Genomic DNA, 23,772 nt, shown 5'->3' with positions numbered 1-23,772 from the left:
GCCAGTTCAGTTCCACCACTGCCTTCTGTGCTTGGAAAACACCAAGGACTTAGGAATTTAATGAAAAGGTACAGTGGCATGATTATCAATGGATACTTGCCAGAAATAAGGCATCTCTTAAAAAAGACCAGCGTGTCCCAACCCCAAACTCCAGCTGATAAATCTCATGGAAAGAAGTCAAAAGCTAGACAGGTTTTTACTTTTTTTGAAGAATATAAAGGGAATCCAGTGTGAGTGGGTGTAAAGAGCAACATGCAGTCAGGTTCCCCTAGATGGGAAATAGCATGTCTGAACAGCCCAGCTTTGGCCTCCCAGCTCTGTCAGCTGATGAACCACAGGCTCTTCCGAGCAGAGCAGAATGCGGATTTGCGAAGGACACGTGCTGTCTATTTCTGGCCTGCTGCTGCTGCACAAACACCTCTTTATCCCTACCCAGAAAAATGATTTGGGCAATTATTATAGCCAGGGGCTTTGTTTGTACTGATGGATTGATCAGTGGTTCTTTAGTATTGCATTGACTGTGATTGTGCCCTGTGAACACTGACTTTCTGTTGACAACGTTTACTCGTTGTGAGAAAGTTCTGAAGCACTTTGGATGTTTGAAATGGGCACTTCCAGTGAAGTATTATAAGCTGGCTATCTGTTTCATTAAGAAAAACATAGTCCATATCATGCCAGTAACTCTCCACCCCCCCAAAAAAATGAAGCTTAAGGTGGTGCTTTGAGTGCATGCCTCCTTTGCAAGGGAAAAATGGACTGTAATTCTGTCCAAAGGTTTCTTGTGACTTTCTGATTTTTTTGAATTTGAGTTGTTACTGGAGTCCAAAAGATCAGAGTCTTCAGTGCAGTTTACAGTGTGCTCATCCTTATGTCACTGCAGGTTAGGGTGAAATCAAGTGAAATACTGCATTGATGTGTAGTACTTCTGGGTGAGAGAACAGGGCTTTTGCGATGCTTCTGACTGGTTGGAAATTTCTCAGAAACTCACATTGTATTGTAATATATTGATACATTTTACAATGCAGTCAGATTTGCTGAGTGCTAAGAACTAGCTCTGTTGCAGTCAGTATTGTGTAGTACTTAATATGTAAGATTTTGTCTTCCTAATGAAAATACTTCCACTTTCTTTTTCAACTGTGATGATTTAAAATTGTACTAAATAAACTGTTACCAACAAGCTTATTGCAATAACTCTGAAAGTGCTAATGAGATGCCACTATACAATGAGGTGATACGCAAACACTTAGATGCAGTCTTTGTATCAAAGGAGATATAGTTGAAATTGATGCAAAATGTAACAACTGAAAATTAGTACTAGGATTAAGGGGGGAGGATGCAAGAATAAGTTTAAAAGGTAGTTTGGTTCATCCGTTCCCACAACTGAACTCTGACATTGCAGAAATATTTTTTTGCTGTTACTGGTGTGGGAAATGTATAGTGCAAGAATTGATCTGAACCAAGGTCTGAAGTGCAAGATCTGATTTGCATCAGTCGATTTGTATGAGTTGTCAATCCAAACTCTGGCATACCTGTCTTCATTGCTGTTGCTAACAGTATCTTGTGAAGACATTTTAATTAGAAAGGAAAGAGCGGGGGGAAAAGGAAAAACAAAGCAAAGACAACACTAGGCCTATGGTTATCATGGTAACAGTGCTTTGCTTTCTTGGTAACATTATGGTCACACGACTTCCCTGCGAGCCAGGATTTCATGCCTCCACCTCAGAGTCCACTTGCATCATGAGCAGGAGCAGGTACTTTTTCTTCTCTTCCCCTGCTTCCAAGCAGATAGTGGCCGGCAGCCACTGCCATCTCTGTGCTAGTTGACCTGCAATCTGTGCCGGGGACTTGTAGCGTGCTGGGAGCGAGCTGCAGACACATCATCCCGCGGCACAGCAGCCTGAGCAGGTCCTGAGCAAGTAGTGCTGGTGCTCCCTAGAGCCAATGCTGCTGCTGTTCTCCAGCAGCGGCTTTATTACTATAACCGATTTCAGCTGGGTTTCAGACCACTAGCTCAGATGTCTGCTAAAATATGTCTTTCAGTAGGAAACGTTTGAAGAGAGCAAGTTCTGTATCAGTTCTTAGCAGTAACGGTTACTGCTGTTGTTCCATTGCTTATTCTAGGGGACCCCTTCATTCTTAGGGCTTGATGCATTTAATTCCATGCTAGTGTTAATGAAAGTTAATTGCCTTACGAATTTCCTGCAAATTGCACTTCATTCCAAATTATGAAGAGATCAGTATCAATTACCTTATTTGATATGACAGCTTTTTTGCTGCAAGTAAATCTTTTCCTGCAAAAAGTAGTGTTCTAATAAATAGCTCTGTCTATTTCTTCTGACAGTTAATTTTCTGCATAGTTGCAGATTTAATACATGTGGGTTATTCAGGTTAGGTCTGAATCATGACAGAATAATAGCTTTTGTGAGTAAAAACAGATTAAAAAAATAGACATTATTACTTATCCTTAACCAGGACTAGTTTCAGGCTGTTTGCTTGCTACTTGGTGACCAGGAAAGGACTCACTGAATTGCTTCCTATTACACTGTTATTTTTAAATGGAAAAGCTGTTGCTGTTTCCATTGCGTGTGTCCATATAGACAAAAAGCCTTAGTTCTGCTGTGTCAGTGTTCTGTAGCAAGACGTTTTTACATGGCGTGTGACTGTACAAAAATGCTGGAAGAGTACACAAAGTCTGCCAGGCAGGATAAGCCAATAACCCAGAGAAGGGGTTTGTATTGTGCTATTCTTGTACAGTCATGTATGTATGTAAAAGACATATATGAACAATAGTGTTTTTTTTCATCCCAGACTCTCCCTCACATTTGCTTATTTTAATACTTCTAATTTAGCTTTTTGGAGAACAGAATGTAAAGGATTTCTACTTGTTATAAAGACATTGCAATGAGAATTAAAAATAGAAAATCCTATAAATCCTAAACCTGCAATTTACTTGTCACCTGTATTTGTGCAAATGGTTTAGTTTCATGTTGCTGCTTGTAAAATGAACGTATTTTCCCATTTTCCTGAAGTGTGCTGATTCACAGAGAAGTCAGATACTTGATGACACATCATTCAAATAATCTTACATAGTAAAAAGCAGATACTGCAGAAAACCTTCGTTAGAATTTGCTATGAAAATCATTCATATTCTATACCACTCTATATGTGTGTGTATATCCTGTTCCATTGTAGTATTTTAATGCAACCCAAATTTCCTAAGTAAGAAATTGGAGGGGATGAGGGGAGTCTTAAACACAAGAGAACTACTGCTCAATTCAGCATATTTAAGAAGAGATTTTGTGTTAAAAGATGTGGAAAGCTTGTATATAAGTGTGGGCCTTTGCTGACCTCTGCCGGACAAAGAATTGTTTGCAGTTTTAGAGAGCTCTTGTGCAGTGCATCTCTGGAGAAGTGTTCTCTCTCTAAATTCTGAAGGAAAAAATCACTGAAACTCTTTTTCCTTAAATACTATAACCTGATTCCAGGTAACTCAATTCTTTTCACTTGCTGTTATGACGTTATCAGTGAAAAAGAAAACTGCTCTGCCTGATAGCAAGGTGTTGGGTCAGGTGAGAGTAGGGAGCATTTTGCGTTTCTGGCTGCAAGGCATTTTGATGAAGGAAGAAATGTGCTCTTGGCAGTTAACGAAAATGCGGCTTTAGCACCTGGGAGGAAGTTCTTGTTCTGCTGTTGTCTTTACTCGTTGGGGATCATACCTGCTGAAGCACTCTGAGCATATTGCAGCTGTCCCAGCGTTCTCTCTGGACGTCTTACATGTTTTTCTCAACAAATTTCCACAAATTTCCACAATCTCCACAAATTTCCCTTGGCAGTATGTCTTAAGATGCATCTTTTTGTGTTCTCACAGCTAAAACTGCATCAATCCTCAACTTCGAAGTGATAAGTTTAAGTATGCCTTTGATTATACTTGTGGCCAGTACATGTCTGTCATTAAACCATATATATTGATTCTCCTGGTGTGATCTGAGAAAATTGAACTTGGAGACCCAGATTGATAGCAAGATGCTGTAACTGTTGTACAATTTGATGTTGTTTCATTTATTGCTTTGCAACAACTCATAGAAGCACTTTCGAAATGAGAAAGTATTCAGGTGCAAATATTTGAGAAGCCTCAAACTTAACTAAAAACCAGTTTGTGTACTTCTGAGAGTATCCAAAATGTTTTTTCTTGTGCTGTAACTCTGAAAATTTTAATCTGTTTTTCAGGATATTCACATTGTACAGCAAATCTTTGCCACTAGACTTGGCATGTCGTGTCTGGGATGTGTTTTGCCGTGATGGAGAAGAGTTCTTATTCCGTACAGCTCTGGGAATATTAAAACTTTTTGAAGATATTTTGACCAAAATGGACTTCATTCATATAGCTCAGTTTTTAACAAAGCTACCAGAGGACTTGCCTTCGGAAGAATTCTTCACGTCTATCGCGGCCATTCAGATGCAAAGTAGAAACAAAAAGTGGGCTCAGGTAAGGAGGATGTTGACTCTTTGATAACACGTGACTACTGTCCTAATGGAAACGAGGTTTGGCAACATCTGGAAGAAAGCTTTAACAGAGCTAGTGTTTGATTTTACGGGTAGGTAGGACTATATAGCACACTCAGTGGTTTTAGTATACATTCAGATGAGTGGGTTCCTTGAGCTTTTCTGGAAGTAGAGACATCAGGCAACATTCAAAATTGAAACGTTTGGTGGAGTTGATGATAGGACTTTTAAAATTTATTAATTACAAAGGCTACTAGCAGCGTTACAAATTTATATTTAAAAGCATAAATTCAGTCTTTGGGAGATGCTGACAATTCGTCAGGACACATCATCATACAGTCATTGTCTTAATATCCTTGAGGATCCAGTCTGCCTGATTTCGGGCTGTAGAGAATTGACTACTCTGATTTCTTCCTTGGATTTTTGCACTGAAGCCTTTACTTCAAAAATTGTAGTTTCATCACTGTAAGTTGAACGAAATCCCAGCTTTAAAGAACTTACCTTCTGGTTTTGGTCATAAGTTGCTAGTACCGATTCAGCTTTGTTTCTGTCCCTAAGAACATTTTTCAGCCAGCAGTGTCTCTACAAGTAATCTCCTAGTCTTGTTCCTCATTCAGGTGGCTCACTTGCTTTGAACATGTCTTGTGTGGACGAGGATCACATACCAAATTAATTCTCAGTCTACCGCTGCTTCCTTTGCAGAGAAGGGGAGACAGTGGTCCTGTTCTGCCAGGTACCCCAAGTAATGGTCTTGCTTAGCCAGTGGTTTTCAGTCTGTGACACCTGTGGAGGTTTAGTGGTAATTATCGTACCAGGAGGACTCCTTCAAAGTACTCTAGCCCAAATCGTCTTCCGCAATATCATCAGCTTCATTCAGACTGCTCTGGAAGGTCTGATTGTTTTCACTTGTGGTGAAATGAAGAAAAAAATGCGGTTGAACTATGGTGCAGATAGATTTGGTCACATTCAGCTGCACATCTCAGCAGTAGGTGCATTTGGTACTCAGGAAAACACCTGCTTACTGAACCTTTCATCTTGCTGTACCATGGTAATTATGGCCTTGGTATCCTGTGAGTCACATTCTGGCATCATGAGTATATAGGTAGGGCCTGGTCTAAAATGTTACGGGCTCCTTATGAATCTGAATCCCATGGTCCTGGTTCCCTCCTCAGGCAGGCTGGTGTATATTTTCCATCTTACTCCATTTTGCATCATTGACAATGTGATCAGGAAACTAAAGACTGAAGGGAGTCCTAGTAAATCACAGACATGGCACTTCTGATAAGAATTACTCTGGTTATCAGTAGGAAACCTGCAAGCCCTATTTTCCATCTGGAATTACCTTCAAAGAACTCCAGGGTACTGTGCCAATACAGCCTTAGTCTGAAATGTGAGTGGCTGTCATTACACTTTGTCATCAACAGCAGAGAAATAGAGATGGTAGAACAGACCGGACTGTGAGCTTAGCGTTTCTGTCATCTGCGCACTCCAAATCTTAGCTCCATAAAGTTTTCCAAATAACTAAAGAATCTGAGCTCTATTAGTTGGCTTAATGTCTATGCTTTTCTGCATCCGTATTTTTGTGTAATTGTCCGAATCTTTAAAGAGGTTAATTTTATTTCTACCAAGGACATTGTTATTATGGCACTTGAAACTCTCATAACCCCATGTGATTGAGTGGCTGCTGATTTACCCTGAATCTCTGTGAACAGGACCTTACTGAAATCTCTGCAGTTCTAGAAACTGTGAGCTGTGGCTCTGTTCAGAGCCATGGTGGACTCTTTCATTGCAACAGCCATGGATGCTTTTGCATTAAAGCAATTAAAGCATAGTCAGTGTTGTGTGATTGCCCTGTGAGTGATGTAGCCCCAGCTGCTGTTAACTCAGATGGCACAGAGGTTGCTTTGAAATCAGAGAGAATCCAGCAGGCTTACTTGTAACTGCAGTTATTTGAGATGGAGTGGCCCTCAGTATGTTCCATTCCAGCGTGATTCTTGCGGATGCTGCTGGACTTCTTCAGCAAACTATAGGGCAGGGAGCGTGTTAAGCAGCACGAGAAATTGGCGATCATTGTGCCCTCTACATGAGGGCTAATGAAACGAAATTGTGCGTTGGATAATAGGAAATAAAAATTTTCAGTGTGGATGCAAATGCGGACTTTTTGCTTCAGAAAAGGATCTAAGCAGATCTGGAGACAGTGATGTGCTCTAGACAAGCACCAGTCAGTGCTAAGGTACTTCTGGCCTGAACTCTTAGATGATATCACACAGCTCAGGCTGCTCACTTGCTGTGTTTTCAGACAGACCATTTATCTTGAGAATTATACCTTCTCCTCAGGCACCATCACTTAATAGTACTAGACTTGTGTAATCTGGGTAAGAATCTCATCTCCGGGCTTCATAAGTGTGTGTTGGGGGAGAGTGAGTTTAAACCTTTGTTAAATCCATTTATATCCATGCCACAAGGACTCACGGGAATGGTCTCCATCAGTGGAGAGATTTTGTAAATTAATAATAATAAATTTAATATTTAACAGTTAAAATAGTGCTGCTCAGAGATAATTAAATTAAAAACTCTTCAGACAATGACTTATTGAATAGCTTTTTAAATCTAATACTTTTTTTCTTTCTCATTCCTTGAAATGTCTAGATACTGGCTGCTCTGCAGAAAGATAACCGGGAAATGGAAAAAGGAAGTCCTTCGCTTAAACGTTAAATTATGGTTGCCTCCAGTGACTCGCGGACAAAGAGCTAAAGTGGCAGAAGTATTGAGTACGGTTTGACATGTAGGAGCCTACAAATCAAAGTGTGATTTCAGAGTTTGTTTGGTAGTAGGATAGCCTTAAAGGGGAGAGAGGAAAAAAGAGGAGGGGGCAAATCGGGGGATAAAACCCTTGTAAGTGAAACCTAGGCTTAGCCTTAAACTTTTAGTGGAATGAGCATTTGCTGTGGACAGTGTTACACATTCTGTACTTCTGATGAGGGCAGTGAAACTAAACAATATTAAGGTGGTTTTTTAAGGTTTTTCTTTGATCTTTTGAAATACTGGACAGACATTCAGCAATGTCAGTTGCTTTGAGAGCTATTGCCCAGTTTTGTTCTTAGACAGGATCTACTTTCCATACCCGTAACAGAACCTGGGTTTTAGATACCTGGTGCTGGAATTTGTGGTTAAATGATGTAAGGACCATTTCTTTAGAAATGCTTCTTGTTTTATAGGTTGTGGGTCCCATTTGCCAAAGAAATCATGTAGACATAGAATCACATTCCATTCTTTCAAAAATTAAGTAGAAAGTAAACGCAGAAGTCACGCTAGCAGTACAAAACCAGTTCTTCTTCAAGATGCCTTGAAGATCTGTGTTTCCAATCTGGATGCATGTGGAAGACATTCCATTAATCAGATTAGATTTCAAACTCACTGGGGGGTTTCTAGTGTTGAGCTGGCATCATTTCTCAATTGTACTCTCTTTCCTTTGTTAAAAGCCAGGGTGACATACCGCTAAAAGTATGTTTCCATGCCTCCCTCTTCTGGGCCAGTGCTGTTTTGCTTACCAGCTACTTACTCCTGTGCCGTCTCTCCAGTCATGCTGACAAAACTGTGGGCTGAGCGGATGAATTGAGAAATGGTTAAAAGCATTTTTTATAGTTACTTTAAACCCAGCTCTGCTCACTGGCAAAACTAAGGAGGAAGGGTGTAGGGGAGAAGTTTGGTGAGCCAGCCTTGCTGCTGAAAATAAAAGGTTGTGTGGGATCTCATGAAGCCGCTGCTGCCACAGCGGGAAAGCATGACGTGGAGCTGATCTGTACGTAGTGACAAGTGAAAGAAGTTTATTGGGAAATGCACCAGATAAATACTACCAAAGCTGTTGTTTCCTAGTGTTTTATCCAGCCTCTAATACGTGGGAGCAAGTTACAGAGGGGGCAAACTGTGGCTCTGTAATTCTGTTATACAGCTTAGATCCCCTCTGTGCTCAGATCAATGTTGAACTGTAAATCATGAGTGCCTCTGATTTACAAGAATGTTTATTGCATAATGTATAGTGTAAAATCTATTTTATAAATAATGAGGATCATTGAAAAGGGAAACTAACTGAAGCAATATTTGTGTTAACTGTAAAGAGGCGTTACTAAATCCTCTAGCTGTATGGTCAGCTGTTGCCCAATGCTCTTCAGTCTGGTTTATGCTGATTAATTTGGCATTGTCTGAATTTAAAAAATGAGAAGAATAGTTGTACACTGCTCAACTCAACATACAATATAAAGGACTGTAGGACTCAATCAAAATGCTGTCCTTCAGTACAAACACTGTTTCTGCGAGGGGCAGTTTGACTGTACTGTTAAAAGAGTGAGATCAAGATTCCCTGCTGAGGACTCGTGATCACTTTGGAAGATGAGTACTGCAGATGCAGCGTGCAGGTCTGATACCTCCTTGGCCTCTTTTCCTGTCCGCTTTGTCTGCCTGGCGTAGTGGATGGGCTTTTTTGGTGGCCGTCTTAATTCCTCCGTATGACTTCTAGGTCATCACTTACTGAAAACAGACATCAAGATGCTGATATGAAACAAATGTTAGTTCTCCCAGAACTTGTAAATCTTTGTTCCTTCAATGACCGGTACTTGTATTGCTACACTGCTGTGAGGTGCAATAGAAAGCTGGAAGGTCAGTAAGTGTTTTTTAATATTACCTTTTCTATTACTACAACAAATATGCCTTTCCATGAAGGTTATGAGAGGCCTACAATCTGAAACATTTGCACTATGCTTTTAAATGATTTATTAAACACATAGACAGCTTTCCCTCAGTACAGTTTCATGTGGTACTGTAACTGGCTTTGTGATTTAAGTCTTCATTGCACCGAGATCTGTATTTCCTTTTAAACCAAGTCTGCAAGTGTGGCTCATTTGTCTGGCTAAAATGCATTATTTTGCTACTAGGTATCTTTGCAGCCATCCACAGCCTCTTCTCCTTTCTCTCTGCTCAATAAGATGTTGAATGTAACAGTGAAAATGGGCATAGCTGGGGGAAGAAGGCCTGCTGCAACACTTGTGCACTGTTTGTTACTTGCAAATGTAATTATTTTGTTCTGTGATTTGATCTTTCTGTTCTTAGAAGATGTATATATTTTCTAAATGATTTCTTTGTGTATATAAGGTATGTTCTTTAATGACGAAAAGCAATGCAATAAGGAGCTTTGCACAGTTTGTTTTCAAACTAAATACATTTGAAAAAAAAAAAATCACCTGCCTAAAGATGCAATTGTTCCAACTTCTCTGTAACTGGATTTGAAGGTAACGCTTGAATTCTGATAAAAAGAGAGATGAGTTGTAAGGGCATAGAATTACTTGGCACTGAGCTTTTTAAGTTTGTTGCAGCATACCAAATCTCTTAATTAGCCATTAAGGAAGATTTCTGTAAAAAATTCAGGGATTGCATAAAAATTTCGACAATTTTATTGTTCAGGTGCTTGAGAGTATCTGTAACAAGATGCATGAGATTTTCTTTTATTGAGCAAGTGTCCCCATCAAACAAACTTTATTTTCTTCATGGGTTTAAGGAAAAATAAACACGCTGCAATACATCTTAAGTCTGCAACTACCTACCCGTGTACATCCAGCAGATCAGAGAAGCCAGGAAACTTCAGCCAGGTTTGGAATTCTGTACGACCTGCACTTTATAATAAAGCCGTTTTGCAACTTCAATCAGCAATCAGTCATTAACGTTATTTCATTTAGTAAAGAATTTCATCTGGGAAAAAAAAAGGTACCTTGTAACAGCTTATTTTCCAAAAAAATTAGAGTGACATACAGACAACTGTCGATACATCCCCAGTACATCATGTTTAAATTGGTTTTATGTAGGTATCAAGTTTGTTTTGTTTAGATATGTGTATCAAACTGGAACTTTTTTCGACTGTAAATATATGGTTTTGTTAAATAAAGTCATGTAAAGTTATCTTAATCACGTATCATCAGTGTGTTTCGGAAATTAAAAACTCAAGTACCTGTCTGTCTCTTCACAGGCTTCTGTAGCAGTTTTTGTCTGTCCGAAATCTGGACTTCAGGACATTTAAATATTGCGGGTGGAAGATTTTTTCATGCTGCTTTCCAGGTTCTCATGGTAAAATACTTGTTATAGTACACATGACATTTAGAAGTTTCGCTACTTAATGGTGTCCATGGTTTAATCGATTTCATACGCCTTTCTCAGAACTAGGTCTAAGATCTGATAAATTTCTTATTAAAAACAGACGTGAATACATCTTTGTGAGATGCACAGAACTTGGAAATGCTTGACTATCTTATCCTTTCTATGTTTTTATGTAAGAAATCTTGGTTTATTGCAGGTTTCATAGTCACAAGGCATTTTTGTGCTCAACTTAAGGCAGTATTTTTTTAATTCTTACATAGGCATAACTTCTGAGAGTAAAGTGGAGAAGTTTCTAGTTGCTTACTTAACTGACAAAAGGTTAAAGCACCAAGTAAAGGATAAATAAAAGCAGAGAGAAGACAGCACCTGTGCAACAGGACTACGTGGGGAACGTAGTCAAAGGCTTGGCTGCCACGGTTCTAGTTCCTCTGGTAAACATGTCTCTCCCTTCCTTGCACCAAAGTATTTTACTTTTTGATTTGCTGGATTAGAATGTAAAATCAGAATTGCTTTCAATAAGCCTATACCAATTTGATACCGATAGAGTTTTATATTGTATACATTACAGGAGTTGCATGAAATTGTTCAAAACTAGATTTGCTTTTCCTTACCTGTTTTCCCAGTGCTAATTCCGATCTGTTGGAAGAGAAGTGAAATACTTTCCTGCCTGCAGGCACATGCGATTAGGAAATAAAGAGACTTTTGTCTTTACTGCTTCCTGACATAATGTCTGCCTATATTTATAGGACAAAACCAGAATAATCTTTGACCTTCATCCCCATGGTGCTTTGGAAAGCCAGGGTAGCAGTGGGCAGTGTCAACAGCTCAGCGCTGTCCTGGAGACAGTGTGTGAAGTTTAAGCAAATACATTAGTAGTATTTGTTTCCAGTAGAAATCATTCAGTTCAGGGAATACATGATCACATATCCTTATTTGCTGTCTAAATTCTTGCCTTTTCCAGATGTCAAACATGCATCAATCAAAAGCATCTGAGACTTGGTTTCCCTCCTCCTCCTCCCTTTGCCTGTATTTGTTGCTTGATGGTATTGAAGAAGCTAAAGGAAGGTTTATTTGCCTTAAGCCAAAAGCAGCAAGAAGTGTAAGAATTTTCCTGGCAGGAATTTGCAAGAAGTTAAAACAGGTAAAAGTAACTGCTCTTAGGGAGATGATTGCTGATCAGCCTTAATTATTTACTGAAAACAGTTTGGTGGAGCACCAGGAGGCTACTCAGCTTGTGCGATAGCTACTCTTGCAGCAGGAGAAGAGCTTGCGTTTGGTAACGGCTTACGATGAAAGGTACTGATTTTGGTGTCTTTTTAAAGAAAGTGGTTGGCAGTTACGCTTGTAACTGCAAAAAGTCTTTGAGTGTTAGTTGTGTAATGTCTCTTCATGAGTAGAGCGTGTGAGCTGCTGGAGATACAGAGTACTCGAGCTGTGGGCAGAACAAGAGCCTGCGCTGTTCCACTGTGTTTATGCAATAGTTCCGCAGAACTGGAAGGACCTTAGAGAATATACCCAAACTGCTCCTGCGTGACTGCAGAGAGAAATTACTCTGCTCTCGTTTCCCTGTCACACAAGAACAAGATTTAAACCTTCAGTAGTGTAATAACCACTTCAAGTATGTTTGTCTTTTAAACATCCAGGCAATTCAGAAAACCTAGTTCAGAGATGATTTAAAAGATGCAGCAAATTCCTAGAGATGCCTTTTTGTAAGTTTATCTACTTTTTATCCCTATATAAGTGTATTCAGTGACTTGCATACTTCATTTAAATGCATGTGCAACTTAGTTTGGAACTAGAACCAGCAGCTCAGATAAATACTGGTCCCACGGGGTGTAATTCCAGCCTGTTGTAGAAAACTACAGATGCCACTCGTGCTCTTTCCCACGGGGATGTGACTTCTTTCCTGAAAAATTCACAGCCTTTGAACACTTAAGTCTGAGCTTTTAAAACCCAGCTCTGACTACCAAAAATGGGACTAAAGGTTGCTGGTCTCTAGGCAAAGTAGCGGTATGACAGACAGAGGTTAACAATTAACTGAAGTAGGGCTGATTAAATGACTGGGTCCATCAGCTGGTGGTGGTCTGTAAGGCACCTATGAAGGCTGCGATTCCTTCAGTGATGAGAACATACCCTATGGTGAGCTCCAAAATTTTACTGGCCTAAAATGTTTCTATATTCTTGACATCCATCCCACCTTTGAGGGAATAGAGTGCACTGTCAGCAAGTTTGCTGATGACACCAAGCTGGAAGGGGTGGCTGACACACCAGAAGGCTGTGCTGCCATCCAGAGACCTGGACAGGCTGGAGAGTTGGGCGGGGAATAACCTAATGAGATATAACAAGGGAAAGTGTAGAGTCTCGCATCTAGGCAAGAACAACCCCGGGTTTCAGTATAATATGGGGAATGACCTGTTAGAGAGCCGTGTAGGGAAAAGGGACCTGGGGGTCCTGGTGGACAGCAGGATGACCATGAGCCAGCACTGTGCCCTTGTGGCCAGGAAGGCCAATGGCATCCTGGGGTGTATTAGAAGGGGGGTGGTTAGTAGGTCCAGAGAGGTTCTCCTGCCCCTCTACTCTGCCCTGGTGAGACCACACCTGGAATATTGTGTCCAGTTCTGGGCCCCTCAGTTCCAGAAGGACAGGGAACTGCTGGAGAGAGTCCAGCGCAGCCACCAAGATGATTAAGGGAGTGGAGCATTTCCCTTATGAGGAAAGGCTGAGGGAGCTGGGTCTCTTTAGTTTGGAGGAGACTGAGGGGTGACCTCATTAATGTTTATAAATATGTAAAGGGTGAGTGTCACGAGGACAGAGCCAGGCTCTTCTCGGTGACAACCAACGGTAGGATAAGAAGCAATGGGTACAAACTGGAACATAGGAGGTTCCACTTAAATATGAGAAGAAACTTCTTCTCAGTGAGGGTGACAGACACTGGAACAGGCTGCCCAGGGGGGTTGTGGAGTCTCCTACTCTGGAGACATTCAAAACCCACCTGGACACCCTCCTGTGTAACCTCATCTGGGTGTTCCTGCTCCAGCAGGGGGATTGGACTGGATGATCTTTAGAGGTCCCTTCCGATCCCTGACATTCTGTGATTCTTTGACCTTAAAAATAGTGCTACAATAGCAACAACAAGAGCTGCAGGGTATGGATCAGTCACACAGTTGCTGGTTGCCATGGGGAATGGGAGTTTAAAGAATGTATCATTTTGAAAGGGGAATCTGATTCCTGGAAGTAAAGCTCTGTGAGCAAGGGGTAATGATTTTAAACTAAAATAGGATAGGTTTAGACTAGACACAAGAAATAAATTTTTTTATGGTAAGAGTGGAGAAACACTGTCCCAGGTTGCCCAGGGAGGTGGTAGATGCCCCATCTCTGGAAGCATTCAAGGCCAGGCTGGATGGGGCTCTAAGCAACCTGATCTGGTTGCAGATGTCCCTACTCATTGCAGGGGGGCTGGACTAGATGAACTTTGAAGGTCCCTTCCAACCCAAACTATTCCCTCCCTTTTCTCTTCAACTTTTTTTTTCTGAAATTCTGATACACTATGGTAGAGCAGTGCAGAGGGGGCCGAAAGAGTGATGGGCTCGCACTGGTCTTTACATCATCACACACCATGAATACAGAGGACAAGGAAGAGCGCCCTCTAGAACTGTAGAAGCTGAAAGACCAAAAAGCTTAAAACTATAGTTTTGAGTAATAAGATTTATATATATATTTATATTATGAAAATAGTTCTTTAAGTAATTAACCTTTCTTCTTGTGCACCACCAAGGCAAACTTGGGCGAGTGGTTCCGTGCTTCTGTAGCAGTGGCTGTGAGTCATGTCAGGTGTTGACACTAAGCTGCTCTCCACTTCTCATCCACATCTCTGAAAATCCCCCTCCCTGTGTACCCAGAGGCAGGTGTCTTTATTGTATACATGAAGTTGATATATTCTGAAATTCGCAGAGAGGGTGGACTTAGGGTGTGGTGAGTGCTCTGCTTAAACAGTATTGCCATGATCTTAAGGAACTGAATGCTAAGATGGTTTTCTAACAGGGTAGGCTTTTGGCTGTAGCTTTTTGTTTGTTTAAGTTAGGCATATGTATATGGCTTCATCCAAAATAAGTAACTACTGTAATCTCTTCATTGAATGCATTGAATACCGACACATCATGTAGAAAAGGTTTTTTCAGGAGTGTGGTGTAGTATATTCCCCAGGTGTTACCAAAGAGAAGCATGTTAAAAATGGGAATGATAGAAAACTCCTTTGTTTATTTCTTTTCCATATGTTCTTCAGTTGTCCTCAGCAAGAACAGAGTAATTGGCTTTCTTAATCTTTTTCTGAATTCCCCTACAAGTAACAATTAGCCCAGCATGGTGACGTTTCAGTGTTTCTAATTGCTGACGTAGCAGCTCTTCAGCATCCACCTTCTCCTCAAAGTCCCGAAGCAATATCTCATTTCCAAGCAACCCACATTGCTGCTGCAATTTCAAATTGAGTTTCCGCAGTCTGTCTCTGGCCTGTTTGCTTTTGGTCAGAACGTCTCTCTTCTGTGCCAAGTCGGTCTCGATGTCCATCAGTTCAGCCTTTCTGCCTGCATTATCGGCTTCCACAAACTGTAGTTTTTCCCTGAACTGGCTGAGAATATGTACTGCATTTGCTACCTTCTTTTTGAGCTTCAGGATTTCATCACTGAGGTCATCAACCCTTTTGCTGTGTTTCTGATTCTCTTTCTTCATTTGCTCTAAGTCCACAAAAGGCTGACCCTCCGCCTCTTCTGCCTGAGCTTTCAAGGTGGCTTCAAGGTTTTGGATTTCATGCTTCAGCTTGATGTTTTCCACACGGGCCTAGAGGAGTAGAAATAAAGGATTAATTACTCTATTTCTTTAATATTTGCCTTGCCAGAGAAGAAGTGCCTCCATTTCAAATAAGCCATGACAATAATAAAACTGCAAGGGGAGAAAAGCATCACACATCTTCTGTTGTTTAATACTGAAAAGGTGCTTTTCGTGGAAGAAATTACCCTGTCTTTAACAAGAGGAAAATGCCGGACTTGCAGCAATCCTTTTGACAAGAGAAGGCAGAGAAGGGACAGACACGCCTGCAGCCACAGCTCCACCGGGGTCGGGCCCTCACCTCCCGCACTCGCTGTTCCTTGTCCCACTCCCTGTCCTGGATGTGTGCCGCTGCCTTCGCCGCCGCCTCGCCGCCCAGCTGCCGGCAGAGGCTGGACACGGTCACCGCCTTCTTGCGGGCCTGGAAGACGGTCCACTCGGCCTGGGCCCGGGTCTGCCGCTCTTCGCCGGCCCTCTCCCGGATCTCCAGCCGGCCTCGGCACTCAGCGGCCACCAGCTCCCGCTGCTGCCGCAGCTCCTGCAGCCGTCGCAGGAGCTGCCCGTACAGCTGCGCCGAGCCCCGCTCCGCCCGGGGCCGCCGCGCTCCCTGCCGCAGCCGCAGCAGCTGCGCCAGCCGCATCTGCAGGCGGGAGCTGGCCTGCCGCAGCCGGTCCCGCTCGCCCGACAGCTGCCCGTACTGCTCCAGCAGCTCGTCCCGCTCCTGCCGCTCCTCCTCGTTCTCCTCCGCGGAGTCCTCCTGACCGCCCCCCTGCTCGGCTCCGCCGGGGACGGCCGGGGCCGGGGGAGCCAGGGGTTCCTCAGCCGGCGCGGCGGGAGGCGCTGCGCCCGCCGACTCGTCCTCGCTGCTCGACTCCTCCGCCCCGACACCGCCGGCTGATGGCTCGGCCACCGACAGCCCCGGCGGTCCCGCCGCGACCTCTGGCTCTGACGGTTCCGAGGGCCCCGACGGCTCCTTCTCCTCCAGCCCCAGCTTCTCTGGCTCGCAGGGCTGCGGTTCCGCGGGCTCCCCGGGCCCGTCGAGCACCTCGGGCCCTGGCGGCTCCCCTGGGGCACCCGGGCTCAGCTCCTCCGGCTTTGCCGCTGCCTCCATGGCCGGGCTCCTCCCCGCTTCCCCCGTTGCCCGGGCAACGGGACTCGGCTCTGGCGGGTGGCCCCGCCCTTCTCCCCGGGCATCGGCTCGGCCCCGCCCCCTCTCCTCTGACCACCACTCAGCAGCGGGGTCGCTTGGGGTTCCCTGTCCGATTGGCTGCAGGAAAGCGCAGAGGGATACGTGTCGGCCAATCGTAGCTTTTCATTTGTTTCAATACCCCCCGCGCCCAGGCGCCTTGGCCCCATTGGCCAGGGATGGGAGAGGAGGGCCGAGCCCTCCACGTCCATTGGCTGTCCGTCGCGGGGCTCCGCCCGCCGGGCGCGCAGCCATTGGCGCTGCCCGTGCCTGGGCGTGCCGGCGCGTGCGCGCGGGCGGCGGGCGGGCGGGGTAAGATGGCGGAACTGGGGAAGAAGTACTGCGTGTACTGCCTGGCCGAGGTGAGCTCCCTGCGCTTCCGCTGCACCGACTGCGCCGACATCGAGCTCTGCCCCGACTGCTTCTCGGCGGGCGCCGAGATCGGCCCGCACCGCCGATGGCACGGCTACCAGCTCGTCGACGGCGGCCGCTTCACCCTGTGGGGCGCCGAGGCCGAGGGCGGCTGGAGCAGCCGGGAGGAGCAGCTGCTGCTGGACGCCATCGAGCAGTTCGGCTTCGGCAACTGGGTAAGGGCCGCCGGGGCGGCGGGCGGGGGAGCGGCCCGTCGGGGAGCGTCCGGCCTTCACCTGTCCCCTCAGCCCCGGCTGCGCCGCCCTCCGGCCTGGCTGCGTGACGGGGCTGGTGCCCCTTGTGCTTCGTGCTCCTCCTTTCCCGGCGGCGTGTCACCGCTCCGGACCGGCCGCCTGCCTTCCGTGTCAGTGTACGGCAGGCTCGCTTGAAAACATAGCAGCGGAGACCGTCATCACTTGAGTCATTAGTTGTTACTTGATTAAGTTTTGCTTCATTAAATGTAAAGAACGAAATTCTTTACGGAGAGGGTGGTCAGGCGTTGGAATGGCTGCCCAGGGAGGTGGTGGACTCGCCGTCCCTGCAGGTTTCTAAACTGGGATTGGATTGATCTAGTCAGTGGAGCTGGAGCTGGACCAGGGGTTGGACTCGATGACCCCTGAGGGCTTTTCCAACCCAGTCCATTCTGTGATTCTGTGACTTTTTCAAAATCTTAAGGCTTATGATAATCGCAGCTTGGTTTAGTTCTTAAATAACTAGAAAAGCATAAATACCATATTTCATACTGTAAATACTACCTTTATTTCTATATTGCTTTAAAAGTACTTCAGCGATGCAGTGAAAGCGAGCAAAATCCAAACAGCGTGGTGATCTCAGTGCTGGCGTGGGACTTAGGAAGCTTTCTGGTGATGCTAAGTGGACATTTTGAGCAAGCGATGGATGCTCAGGGGTCCCCACGTGTATCCTGTGTCTCAGTGGCGTTCCTGTACCAGAGGATCTGACACGGCTCACCTCAGTGGGGTTTCTGGTGCTGTGTTCATGGCTTACATGACCCTGTGCACCTGTCAGTACTTATCTGGACCTAAAAATGCAGATCTGGTGGAAAGCTGGCTCATTGCAGTATTGCCAGAAAAGTTTAGGTATTGCAAGGGTTGGCTTTTGAGGGGCAGGGAACAAGACCGTGCTCTTACCTGAGTGAACGTTATGCGGGAGGTGTAACGGGGATCACTTCATGACTCGCCCTTATTTTCCATTTAGGAGGACATGGCTGCTCACGTGGGGGCATCCCGGACGCCTCAGGAGGTGATGGAACATTACGTGAGCATGTACATCCACGGCAACCTGGGCAAAGCCTGCATCCCTGACACCATTCCCAACAGAGTGACGGACCACACGTGTCCCAGCGGCGGCCCGCTTTCCCCCAGCCTCACCACGCCGCTCCCGCCCTTGGACATCTCGGTGGCCGAGCAGCAGCAGCTGGGTTACATGCCGCTGCGGGACGACTACGAGATCGAATACGATCAAGACGCGGAGACTCTGATCAGCGGCCTTTCGGTGAACTATGACGATGATGACGTGGAAATAGAGTTAAAAAGGGCTCACGTGGACATGTACGTCAGGAAACTCAAGGAGAGGCAACGGCGGAAGAACATTGCACGAGACTATAACTTGGTGCCAGCCTTTCTGGGGAAGGATAAAAAGGACAAGGAGAAAGCTCCCAAACGAAAGATCACAAAAGAAGAGAAGGAGCTGAGGCTGAAACTGAGGCCTCTCTACCAGTTCATGTCTTGTAAGGAGTTTGAAGACTTCTTTGAGAACATGCACAAGGAGAGGATACTTCGAGCAAAGATTCGGGAGCTGCAGCGGTATCGTCGAAACGGAATCACCAAAATGGAAGAGTCGGCAGAATACGAGGCAGCCAGGCACAAACGGGAAAAGAGGAAGGAGAACAAAAACATTGCTAGTTCCAAGAGGGGGAAGGAAGATGGTAAAGAAGGTGAATTTGCTGCCATTGAAAACCTGCCAGGCTTTGAACTCTTATCGGACAGGGAAAAGGTGCTGTGCAGCTCTCTAAATTTGAGTCCTGCACGTTACGTGACTGTAAAAACTATAATCATTAAAGACCATCTCCAAAAAAGACAAGGAATTCCTTCCAAGAGTCGCCTTCCCAGTTACTTAGATAAGGTACTGAAGAAAAGGATTTTAAACTTTCTAACAGAAAGTGGTTGGATATCCAGGGATGCTTCATGAAGCAGCTGATCTGAAAAAAACACAGCAGAGGCACATTATGGCCTCAAGGACTCCGTTATTTTTTCCTTCCCTCCCCAAAGATACGGAAATTATGTCACTTAAAAACAACAACAACAACAAGCAAATACATAAACCCCCACAGTATTCATGATCCATGGTTCAAATAGACTTTAGCTTTGGATCATGGAAAATACTTAATTTGTGAAACTTCTGCATTGGATTTCACTGCTTTTGGTACATAATCAGAACAGATTTCTTTCATGTGAACTTAATCAATCCAGTAGTCTCGGAGTAGTTACTTTACTCTGTGCTATTGGACAAATGAATATCAGCGTAATCCTTGCTTTTCTTTGAAGGTGGGAGATAGTTTCATTTCTTGGAAACTTTCCTCACCCTTTGTGTTTTGGCATAATACTGGCAGCAAAGTGAAGCTTACAGAAGTCCTGAGCTCAGGAGCACGGTGAGCGGGGGTTTTCGTGACCGTTGCTAAGCTTTCAGAACATTCTCCTTAGTAAGTACAGCCAAGGCGCTGGGACAGTGGGGTGAGAGCTTCTGCCGAGCGTCCAGCGCGGCGAGCCGTGGCAGGGAGTGGAGGGAAAGAAGTGCGGCAGGTGAGATGTCTTCGGGTACTTGTGCTGCGGAAAGGGCTCTTGAAGAGCTGCCCTTGCATCCAGCTGATCCAGACATAGCTTTGACTTGAGTTTGTGCGGAAACAGACCCACTGAAGCTTTGGTGTTAACTGTTAGTAGTGAAGTTGCAGGAGTACGGGGGAGCTGTGGCGCTGTGTGCCAGAGGAGGGGCCAGCACTACTGTGAAGTGGCTGATTTGGGCCAGAAATGGGGTTTGGGTGAGTAGGCAGCGAGTTGTCTTGTAGCGGTTCAGAGCCTCAGGCAGCAAAATTGTCATTTCTTCTTGCTGGGGCAACCTGCTGCTCCTTTGGTATGTACTGCTGAGCTTGTGTGGGCTGCCTCCTTCTGAATTTAGTTGGGAGGGACAGGGAAAGGCAGCGAGATTCTCAGATGGGGAGTGATTGCTGAGATTGGTTTTTAAAAACAAAAATGAGAAGTGATATGCATTAGGTCAAAACGCACAGCTAATGTGCTCCTCAGTACGGAGCTGTGAATCAAACCATTACGGGGTTCTAATTGCACGTTCCTTGAAACATGCCGGACTAAATGTGCTGCATTGTGGATGCGGCCCAGGGCGGTGAGCAGAGCGCAGCTCCGAGTCCAGCCCGAGCGGGGTGCTCGTGACGGGCGGCAGCTGGTGACATAATGCAGCACTGACAGGAGTGCCTGATCCACAGTCCTCTTTTAGTACGATCTGCTGATTAAGGGAAAGACATCGAGGGAGGACTAGAAAAGGATTTTTATACTTATTTCATCCTTAAATTCTTGTGCTGGTATTTAACCAAATGAATGAGTGGTGGTTGGCATGCAGAAGACGGCACAGCGTTACTGTGCCTGAGCCTCTCTCCGGTTCGTGTCCAGAGCAGGAAGCTGTGAGTGGAGCCAGCTGGGCAGGTCTGGTGTGCCAAAGCAGGGAACCCCACTGGCTGCGGAACAAGTGTGAGCACTGGAAATGTCATCTTGGTTTGATGCTTTGGGCTGTAGTCAGTGAGGATACCACAAAATCTTAGAACAGTATTAATTCTGCAACTTGGCAGAGATAAACTGCTCAGAACTGGGTTCTAGTTAACGTATCCAGAGTTACCAAAAGAGTGTTACCGGTGAGTTTAGAATAAACGGGGTACAATTGCAAAGCCAGCATTTCTAAGGAAGAAGAAACCAAAACTCTAGTGCCTTTTTCTTTTGAGCTTGTGATGTTATGTCCCTTCAGAAAAGGTAAGGGCTATGTCCTCTCGGAGGCAATACTTTGGTTGGCTTACCTGTAAGTGGCTTGTTGTGGAATTCCGTGAGACAAAACTGTCTCTCCTTGGCAGCAGTGGAACTAACTGCGATGTGCTGAGTAGCTTTAAGAACCACATCCACCCCATGTGCGTGTACAAATGGCACACGAGTTCATCAGGTGTAACCCCTTGGTTATTTTCTCTGTCCTGCTCCTGTGGGAAGGAAGCTCAGCCTTTCTTTCTAGTATTCTAGTTATGCAATTTGGTTCTTCCTGTACCTTCCTACCTACCTGCCATAATGCACCATTACTGAGAGTGTTCTGGAGCTCAGCTCTGCATGGAGCTGGGAGTTTAAAAGAATTTATTTTTTATTATTTTCTTTCTCAAAATTTTTTTTTATATATATTTCTACCTGTTTTAGCACATCTAAGTCTAACTGAAGCAATAGTCTAAAGCCCATTGGAACAATAACTTAAAAAAAATCTAGGCACCAATGAGTCATTTAAATGTTGAAGTGAATTCTGCATTTATACTTCGTAGTTTCTTAATTCCTCAGCCCCTCCAAAATGTTTCTTTGGTGCTAGACGTAACTTATTGAACATCAAAATGAATGTAAAATAAAGTATTTTTAATGTATGAAATATGGATATCAATATTTATTTTATACTTTCAAGCACATTCAAGGTGGTAAATGTTTGCTTTAGCAAATACTAGTCCCTTGGAAAGGGCTTCCCTAGAAGCAATGTCTCACTGTCAGCTGTGCTTTTGATTTCAACGTGACTTGCACTAGAGGATGCTGTTGTTCCGTATTTTCCCATGGAACTGATTTAGTCCAAGCATTCCTTTGTTATGAGCTGCTGTTTGTTTGTTTGTTTTAAAGTTGAGATGCAGTTATGTTAATGCAGCAACTTACTAGAGCTACACTGCTTCTCTTTGGTGGTGAAGGGGCTGAGAAAAAACATGGCAAAGAGCTCTTCAACTTGTATCTTGTGTTGATCTGAAGTGCTTCCTGTGCTGTACCAATAAGCTAGCCTTCATGTTGCTAATGAAAGTGTTTTATATGCTTAATGCTCTTTTCTAATTAAAGACATTACTAATGATAGTATCTGTTCTAACAGCATTGATGTAAGCCTATGAAAAAGTGACACTCTCTAAGCTGTTCAAAATACTGACCTTCTGCTACTGATAGAGGCAGCAATGTCTGTTTTAATGCTGTATCAGTCCAGTCCCAGTGATGTTCTACAGTAATATTTGCCCGCTAGGAAACACGGGAGCATTCATCTCCATTCTGCGTGTACCACCCAGTGCAGCAGGGCTTTGTAACAGAGCGTTCTGGATACACACCCTCCCGCTTTACATTCCATTGCGGTCCCAGCACGCATCAAGAACAGCATTAGTAGGTTTGCACGAGTCTTTGACCATAAGCTGCCTTTTAAGTCACACGAGCTAAGCACTCTGCCATTATTCTCTTGTGCAGCGGCTGCATCAAATTTCTTTGCAACTGTAACGGACTTCTTTAGCCTTTCAGTTTACTATTTCTTCTTGCAAAATGTTTTTGCATGTGCCCCAGTTGCTCTTAAGTGATGACACATTGAAATACTGTGAAGGAAGGTACCTGCTGAGCGCATTCAGCTCATCAGCTTCTTCCTTAAAGGGAATGTTGCACTCATTTGAGCCGTGTACTGGTGTAGTGGTGCCAGACACACAAATGCCTGTGCTGAAATAATGGAAAACCTAACTGATGTTGTGCACACTCAGTATTTTACTAGGTTTTTGCATTGTACAGTGGTAAATAAACTTGTATTAAAGTTTCTTTCCATTACTGACTTAGTGGTAATGTAGCTTGTGTAATGAGGAACACGGTTTAAGCCTTTCCATTAACAAATGGAGATGCATTTTAGTTACATGACGATGGGTGGAGAAGTGGTTTCTATGAAACAGCTAAACCAGAGGTACTGCTGGAGGCTGCTTTGCCTGCTCTTACGCATCAATTTCAGGACCACCTTCCTCTGCTTTCTTCCGCGTGTCTTATTGTTGTATCGCAGAGGGCACAGGTGGTTTGGCTCTCAGCAGACACGTTCTCCAAGCTGAAAGCCTCTCTATTCAGAGGGCAAGCTGAGGAAAAGGAACCGCTTAAATGAGATGCTCAGTGTTAAAGATACTAGTTTGAATCTTGTGCTGAAACTTTAACAATAACTTGTGTTTACAACCACCCTCAATGAAGTCATGTAGTCCAAAAAAGACAGTTTATGTGAGGTGCTGGGAAGCTCATTAACAAAATCTTGATCTGCTTGGGAAGATGATGTCCCTTTGTTTAGTGCCCTACTGGAAAAACTTCTATACTAGTGAAGTTATTAGATTTAGATCCAGGTGGGCTGGGGGGAGTGGGCAGAATGACACATGACAGTTCAACAAAAGAGGTATATAAATTGACCCTGGTCCCTTTATGGCATCAGTTCAGTGTGGGTTCCAATAAAAAAAAAAACAGAAAAAACAAACCCCTTTCTTCAGCCATACTTCACACAGCTCCAGTGTGCTCCAACCCAGATGGGAAGATGTTACCTTCAAATTCACAGAATCACAGAATCGACTGGGTTGGAAAAGACCTCAGAGATCATCGAGTCCAACCCTTGGTCCAACTCTAGTCCGT

At 44.3% G+C, this 23,772-nt stretch overlaps 3 protein-coding genes across 5 annotated transcripts in view; 2 read left to right on the top strand and 1 right to left on the bottom strand.

Moving 5' to 3' along the window:
* The window catches only part of TBC1D14 (TBC1 domain family member 14), a 69,929-nt gene extending 59,471 nt beyond the window's left edge, over positions 1 to 10,458 (top strand). For both annotated transcript variants that reach the window (XM_065062603.1, XM_065062605.1), the window contains 2 exons: positions 4,228 to 4,486; positions 7,153 to 10,458. In XM_065062603.1, the coding sequence (XP_064918675.1) occupies positions 4,228 to 4,486; positions 7,153 to 7,218 (325 nt within the window). In that variant the 3' untranslated portion in view covers positions 7,219 to 10,458. The remainder of the gene's footprint in view (positions 1 to 4,227; positions 4,487 to 7,152) is intronic.
* Positions 10,459 to 14,391: 3,933 nt separating this feature from the next.
* On the bottom strand, positions 14,392 to 16,590 carry CFAP184 (cilia and flagella associated protein 184). The gene is made up of 2 exons (XM_021288044.2): positions 15,770 to 16,590; positions 14,392 to 15,480 (listed from the first exon to the last, which is right to left on the bottom strand). The coding sequence occupies exons 1-2, from the start codon at positions 16,577 to 16,579 to the stop codon at positions 14,926 to 14,928; spliced, it is 1,365 nt and encodes a 454-aa protein (XP_021143719.2). The 5' UTR covers positions 16,580 to 16,590; the 3' UTR covers positions 14,392 to 14,925.
* A 344-nt stretch (positions 16,591 to 16,934) lies between these two features.
* Positions 16,935 to 22,948, top strand: TADA2B (transcriptional adaptor 2B). 2 transcript variants are annotated; one of them, XM_065062607.1, is made up of 2 exons: positions 16,935 to 17,241; positions 18,281 to 22,948. In XM_065062607.1, exons 1-2 carry the CDS (start codon positions 16,972 to 16,974, stop codon positions 19,271 to 19,273), a joined length of 1,263 nt encoding a protein of 420 aa, XP_064918679.1. In that variant the 5' UTR covers positions 16,935 to 16,971; the 3' UTR covers positions 19,274 to 22,948. The 2 variants fall into 2 exon arrangements, with proteins under 2 accessions (XP_064918679.1, XP_064918680.1); XM_065062608.1 differs by having other exon boundaries at positions 16,940 to 17,016.
* The last annotated feature ends 824 nt before the right edge of the window (positions 22,949 to 23,772 follow it).

This window comes from Columba livia, chromosome 4 (assembly GCF_036013475.1).
Source record: "Columba livia isolate bColLiv1 breed racing homer chromosome 4, bColLiv1.pat.W.v2, whole genome shotgun sequence".
NCBI classification, from domain to species: domain Eukaryota; kingdom Metazoa; phylum Chordata; class Aves; order Columbiformes; family Columbidae; genus Columba; species Columba livia.
This window is presented reverse-complemented; position numbering and strand designations above follow the sequence as displayed.

Excerpts from the sequence above, each read along its gene's own strand:
- CFAP184 (XM_021288044.2), bottom strand. The coding sequence starts at position 16,579 with ATGGAGGCAGCGGCAAAGCCGGAGGAGCTGAGCCCGGGTGCCCCAGGG. Across the intron at positions 15,481-15,769 it reads AGGAACAGCGAGTGCGGGAG|GCCCGTGTGGAAAACATCAA; the intron begins GTGAGGGCCCGA and ends CTACTCCTCTAG.
- TADA2B (XM_065062607.1), top strand. The coding sequence starts at position 16,972 with ATGGCGGAACTGGGGAAGAAGTACTGCGTGTACTGCCTGGCCGAGGTG. Across the intron at positions 17,242-18,280 it reads AGTTCGGCTTCGGCAACTGG|GAGGACATGGCTGCTCACGT; the intron begins GTAAGGGCCGCC and ends TTTTCCATTTAG.